Source organism: Aplysia californica, unplaced genomic scaffold (assembly GCF_000002075.1).
Source record: "Aplysia californica isolate F4 #8 unplaced genomic scaffold, AplCal3.0 scaffold00919, whole genome shotgun sequence".
Taxonomy (NCBI): Eukaryota; Metazoa; Mollusca; class Gastropoda; order Aplysiida; family Aplysiidae; genus Aplysia; species Aplysia californica.
The window spans coordinates 252,531-259,636 of NW_004798189.1; the positions used below are offsets into that span (position 1 = coordinate 252,531).

Consider the following 7,106-nt stretch of genomic DNA (forward strand, 5'->3'; position numbering starts at 1 on the left):
TGTGAGTGTGTGTGTGTGTGTATGTGTGGGTTTGTGTGTTAGTGTGTATGTTTGAGTTTGTGTGAGTTGATTATGTGTGTATGTTTGTGTATGTTGATGGTGTATGGGTTTGTTTGTGTGTGTTTGTGTGTGATTGTTTGTGTGTGTTGTTATTGTTTGTTTGTGCGTTTGGGCTCTTTTTTTTTTCGGAAGGGGGACAGTTGGGATTTCTTCGGGAAGCGAAGTACTCCTTTCAAAAATGTCAAGTCTACAAAGGTGTTAGACTAGTAATAAGTTCGGAAACACCACAAGACAGACACAGTCAAACCTACTTGTCTACGTACAGGCCTCCTGTCCAACACAATCGTTTACACAAACGACCACTTCCCACTTGCCCCCTGGTCTTGTATTTTTTCCCATACAATAATAGCACTCTCAAAGACGTCTGTCTATCGAAGACAAAGATATTTCTTCACGAAAATAGGCGGCTATCTTGGACAATTCGACAGTTTTGACACGCATTCACAGCGGCCCATCTAAAACACACTGCTTCAAATGTTATCTTATAAGAGACTGGTCGACTTAAGTAAAGCAAACCAGCTCTATGTTTGACCCAGAAACAACACTGAGAAAGTCTCGAGGGCGGTGGTAAGTATTTGCTAGATTTATAATATCTACTTATCAACTGACATGTATAATACATTTAATTATAATATATAAGTTTCGAAAACATAAGATAAGAGAAGAGAAGAGAAGAGAAAATGAGATAGGATAGTCATTCCTGTGGTGTGCTCATTTCAGAATATTTCTTCCGCGAAAACGTTATAATGGCTAGTACTCGAACACGTGCCATCAACTTTCTGTAAGTTCAAGGTGTGAGTCATATCGCACATTTATAAAAGCGAAAAATCGGCTTAAATTGAAACACACCTGAACACAAACAAGCGCATTACAAATAACCCACAAAATATTAATAAAATACCAGCGAGATTAGCGAAATTACAGAAGACATAACAAAACGAAACAAACACATGAAATCACTTCATTTAAACCACCAGTTGAAAAAGATTAAGCTGCACGTACATAACATTTCATCAAAAGCAACTTACACAATCCGTTTACAAAAACGCAAGGATTTGCACAGACACTTGACAGAATTTCATCGATCATAAACCCTTTCAGCACTGGTAAAGCTTTCCCACATTGTATTTTGACATATAATGATAAACCAGCAGTAATTAAAATAATGCGGACTAAGATGATGATGATGATGATGATGATAATGATGATGATGATGATGATGATGATGATGATGATGATGATGATGATGATGATGATTCACTGAGGTGAAAAAATCAAAGCAACAAAGATCGACAACCTTAGACGCTCAGAATTGGAGCCGTTAGCTTCTCGACGGATGTGCCTTTTCTCAGCTGATATCACACAAGGCTATGATGCGAGTGACCCTATTTCGAGTCCCAGAAGGGGCGTTCTAGGACTCATGATAGTTTTGATTTTTCGAGGATCATCATACACTTGGCTCGTTCGTATCAGAATAAACATACTCCACCATTCAAGGTAAAACAGCCCAGTCAACGTCACGTCTGATATACACGTTACTGTAAATCAACTCTTACAACAGAGCTCTGAATAAAGGGTATCCATAAACTTCACAACCGTCTCCAATAGGTTACATTACATTCTGCCTAACAATTATAGTATTCCGATGACACAGTAGGACACTGAAACGTCGATCTCCGGAACAACTGTAAATCCACATTCGCAGCTGCGCTCCAAAGACGCAACAGGAGGATCAGCAGAGTAATATATGTACCGTCTGACACAAACATTCCATGATAACCATAGTCAAGTCGTGGATAAAGAAGGTATAGCTATATCGTGGGCATTGCCACGACATAGCCATAATATTCTTGTGTATGCACCCTGCATAAATGACATTTGACCTCGAAAGGTGCCCATCTTCCGATACGAGCCTGAACAGAGCAGCTCAAGAAATGAGAAAGTATGTCGGCAACTCAGAATTCTGTTATGGTTCTACTGAATATTCTTTGAATGACTCGAATCAAAGTGAAAACGTGGCAAAGGCCACTGAGCGTACAATTGGGGCAAACATGTTATAGAACAGCGATGTGCTAAAACTATACCTGTCTGAAACGCGTTTATTACGCACAGACTCTGACCCAAACAAAGAGAGTGTTTTCAGCAGGGATACTCCTAAAATGTGAGAAAAGACAGCAGACATAATACGGCAAGAGGTTAACGGTTAACGTCAGATGAGAATTTTCAACATGCCAAAAAGCAGCCGAAAAAAGCTATATGTTATCACTTCAAGACATGAAGATTTGGACATGCATGGGTGCTCGGCACTATCCAAATCCAGAAACTGGAAACAGCCAACACTTCAAACAAGTTGCCCACCAAGTTGGACCTCTGTAAAGCTAGCTGCCTGCAGGTACAATGACAGGGCAACCAACACTTTCACTGGTACACTGTTTATCTCAGTGGCGAGAACCGTCGAACGTAATAAGCTTAGTCCACGTTATACCATGTCTCTCCTCTCTTGGATTCTGTTAGCCTCGGTCTAGCCAACAGCACATTGCTTGTCGGGGAATACGAAGTCCTCCTCCATCATGTAAACACGATACTGTCATAGGCCCACCTTAACGAAATATAGCTTTCAAAAGAATCCCAAATTTTAAGAGTGAAGGTAACTAAAAACATTTCAAAATATCTTGTCAAAGGAGACGACCGAAAAAACTCGAAAGTAAAAAACCATACAAATAGCTGCAACGACTCCGAAACTAGACCAGGGTAGACAAGCGGTCCCCAGACTCGTCAGATATGATGTTGGTTTCGAAAGGGACGTCCAACATCTGGGCTAGCTCCACGGGAGACAACTGGACAGAGCTGCTACTGCCCGGCCGAGTGCGCGTGGGAACCGAGAGATGTCCCTGCTGCTGGCCAGAGGGAGAACTGAAGGGGCGAGGGTGAGCTTGGTCTAAGGGAGGAGTCATTTGTTGGAGTCTCGAGCTGCTTACGTGGGCTGCACTTAGGCTAGGGTCCATTTTAGGGGAATTCGAAATGCTATTCCGCGATCTGGGGTCTGTGCCCTCCACGAATTGAGAAGGATTCCGCTGGTTGGATTGTTGTGGTGGCTGTTGTTGGGTGGAGAGAAGCGAGGTTGGTGCTGGTGACGAGTTTTGACGGTTTGTAGGAGGAGGTTGGTTTGACGAAAGTCCGTTATACCGGTCCCCGCTGTTGTGAAGAGATGAAGTGTACGGGTTTGTTGATCCCGGCAAGGCAGCTGTGAGTAACGGGCTGTCGTAGCTATCGTTGTCTTCGGTGTAGAATGGGTTTGAAGGCACGTGGCTTGTGATAGTCACGGGTCGGGAGTGGAGGTTAATGACCTGGTTCTGAGTGATGGCGGCTTCGGGGACGGAGGCGATGAACGTGGCATGGGCGGGGCTAGAGGAGTAACTGAGACTAGCGGGATGCTGTTGGAGGTGGTGGGTGGAGCTAGATGACGGATATTGAGGATGAGAGGTGGGGTTAACTTGTTGGTAATGGGGCTGAGAGGAGAGGATAGAAGAGGTAAACTGGGAAATGGAGGCAGGATTAGTTGAGTTTGGCTGATGATGGTGGTAGGCGGGGCTAGCGGAGGTATATTGAGGTTGGGAGGTGGGACTAGCTGAGAGATGTGGAGGATGACAAATCGGGGCAGAGGAAGAGGACCGCTGGAGGGGTGGTGGCGTGGAGTGGTGATTGGCCTGTAGGATGTGAACGTGGGGCTCTAGAGGAACGCCGTGACTTACTCGTGGCGGGTTGGCTACTTCAGGCCTTATGTGAAGATTTCTGTCTCTCGGGGACTCGGATGGAGTTGAACTCTTGTCGACAGCGTCCAAATTGCGAGCCCTCGACAGCATCGGTTGGTTCATATACACGGGCTCGTTCTCCCCATTATCAGTGAATTCGTCATCGGCTGTTGACTCTCCGTCCGCGGACCGGTTTAGAGGTATAAACTCCTGCGCTGAGGACGGTTGAGGGTTTGTTTTCTTGTCGTGCCCGTGCTTTTTATGCAGTTTCTTGGCTGCTTTTGCGTTAATTTCGATCTGCTGAAGTTCATTTTCTGAGGAATACCCACTGGACTGGCGTTGTAGTGGTGGCCTATCGTCCGATGTCGGCTGAGATTGTGACGTAGGTGCTGTGGCCGTCACGTTTGTCCACGCTTCTGGGGGTATGCTGATGTTGTGGTCGGCGCGAACTGGACCCGGAGATGCCACTAGGGGGTCCATGACCCTGAGTTTGGGTCTGGTACCCGGCGAGTCCTTGTGAGTTTGTTGTGCGTGACCGTAGTGTTGGTGTCCGTTCCCCCAGCCTCCCGCCGGGACTGAGTGAAAACTGTGCCTCATTGAATGGGATCTGGCGTCGCTACCGAACGAGTCTGATGATGCAACAGGTGTAGAAGCTGCTGAAGAAGAAGAAGAAGCAGGCGTTCTGCGCTGTCCAGAAAAGAGTTTGTAAATATCAGCTGAGGACGCAAACATATGTCGACGTGAAGCCTGGAGACACAACTCGGATGTGGCCCGGATTTGCTTTTGCAGCTGGGGAATGCTGCCCAGATCAAGAGATGCTCTTTCTGCCACGTGAGGGGTTACGTTACGGTCAAGGTCGGAGAGATGTAGCTGCTGCTGCTGGTTTTCGTGGTAGGTTGACCCAGGTTGCCATGAGTAACGGTCGGGTCTACCTGGCGCTGCTCTGGCCGAAGCAGTCAGTCTTGATCGTCTGAGAACGACTTCAGGGTAACCCTGGCTGACTCCCAGGGGGCCTGATGGATCGTTAGACGGATGGTCACTCGACGAGCCAGCGCCATGCGGCTCATGATACTGTCCAGAATATTGAGAGCCTGAGAGTGACGCGGGCAAAGATGACGGGCCTTGATCATCGTTGTCCATAAACAGATGAGGGCTTGGAGAATAAGATGGATACTGCTGCTGCAACTGCTGGTGCTGCTCAAAGTCTTGGTAACGTTGTTGACGTGGGGAGGAGCTGTAACTTGGATGCTGTTGCTGCTGTTGTCTCTGTTGCTGACGATGGTCGTGTTGCGGTGGGGGCGGGTGGAATGGATACCCAGGGTAACTGTCCTGATGAGGTCTGGGTGTCATACCGTGAGTCCATGATGGCTCCTGACTTCGCAAGTCAGGCATGGAGCTCATAACGTGAGCTGGGCGTGAACTTTGACCGAGACCTCTACTGTGATTGGCAGGGTAAGAACTCCTCGATGTGGGAGCCATCAGGGGATGATGATCAGACGCACCTCCGGCATCGACTCTCGGGACCGAATAAGGAGACTCTCTCGATCTCTGCTCGCTTGACTGATACCGCATATCCATGTGTTTCTTCGGATACGCCGGGGAACCGGTTCCAATCTGTCGATTTATGTCCATATCAGGTACATTATCTGTACTAGAATTGGAGAACTTTCCTCGACCTGCCGGATCGATGTTATGAGCTGGAATATCGCAGTCTTTCTCGAAATACCGTTTATAATCCCTCCACCCGTCCCCATTCACCTGTTGTGACGCAGGGGGCGGTGGTACCGGATCTTGAGGGAACCGATGTTGAGGCCTACCTCGAAACGACATTCCTCGCTCATTTTCGTCCACATCCTGTCCTCTCATTAGCCCCCCGGACACATCCGGCGCTTTAATTTCCACCGGAACTGCTCGGAAACACCCATAAACCCCGTTTCCACTTCCACCGTTCCTATGTTGAGATGCGTCAGAGTTTCGATGATGCTGAGGCAGCTGCTGCTGGTACTGCTGCTGCCCTTGCTGCCAGTCACGTGATCTCGAAAAGTGTTGACCAGACACACCACCTTTGTCCAGTTCAGACATCCCTGAAGAAACCCGTGCTTTCCCGAGAGTGCGATCTAAGCCCGACTCTTCCTCCTCTATGGTTGTGAGAGCCCGCAATCTGTCTTCCAGATTAGAGTTACTCTCCTTGGCTTCTACCGGAACGTCTCTCCTTTTCACGGCCATCCCAGCAAGTTTGGGGCCCCCGGCCATTCTGCTGTTGCCCTGGAGTTGGGGCCCTTTCTGTATAGGGCCTCTCTGCATAGCGCCGACAGACCCAAGGCTCCCGACGTTATTGCTGTTGATAATGTTGTTATTATTATGATTAATATTACCACTAATGTTACTGTTATTCCCACTGGCTTGGTACTGTTGATGTACTTGATAAGGATGTTGTTGCGGATTGTGATGATGAAGATGGTGGTGGTGGTGGTATCCTCCACCTCCCAGATGCTGACCCAGATTCTGAGAGCCCTCGAGCGTGCTCAGAGAGGAGAGGCTGGACGAGAGGGGCGAGGAGATGGACGCTGACGTGTTCGACCGACTGTCCGTCCCGTAACCCTCGTCATAGCCGCCACACCCTTCCGCTTGACCGCCGCGACTATCCCGGGAGCGCCGCGCGTTGTCCAGCATCTGCTGGCTAGACACGTAGTTGTTGGGCACGCCCCTCCTGTGTTGCGGGGACGAGAGAGCGTGAGGCGAGCCGCCCAACCTCGGAGACGGCGACGACGCGAACTTTGGAGAAGGGGAATTCCCGAACTTCGACGACGAAGGGGAAATCCTTAGTTTCGGTGAAGGGGAATCCCCGAATTGAGGTGAAGGGGAATTCCCGAACTTGGATGGATGGGTAATCCTTGAGTTACTGCTGTTGACGCTGTTGCTGCCGAAGCCACTGTTGAGGGCCACAGCACTATTAGGTCCGCTGAGGGCCCTCCTCAGCTTGTAGTCCAGCAGACTCGACTTGATGCTTTCTTCGTTCCGCCGCTCCTCCTCCGTCGTCATCATTATCATGGTATCGGCCGAAGAGGCGCTTCGTTCGCTGGACGAGTCCACAACATCGAGGGGGTCGAAGGTCTCCACAAGCTGACGGGTCCACTCGGAGGTGATGTGCTTGAGAGGAGGCGACACCGCTCCGTCACTTAGAGGGTCTGAAATAAGATAAGAAAAGATAAGATAAGATACATCTTTATCGTCCAAATTCTGGCACATTAGTTTGGAGTTTCATCACTTACACGTACACGTACACGTACACAC

The 7,106-nt window shown here is 48.6% G+C and overlaps 1 protein-coding gene across 1 annotated transcript; it reads right to left on the reverse strand.

Moving 5' to 3' along the window:
• Positions 1-1,007: 1,007 nt before the first annotated feature.
• On the reverse strand, positions 1,008-7,001 carry LOC106013464 (the record flags this gene model as incomplete). The annotated part of the gene is given in 1 exon segment (XM_013089292.1): positions 1,008-7,001. A coding segment is annotated over 1 exon segment (4,200 nt), but the record flags the coding sequence as incomplete, so codon positions are not given.
• Positions 7,002-7,106: the final 105 nt, after the last annotated feature.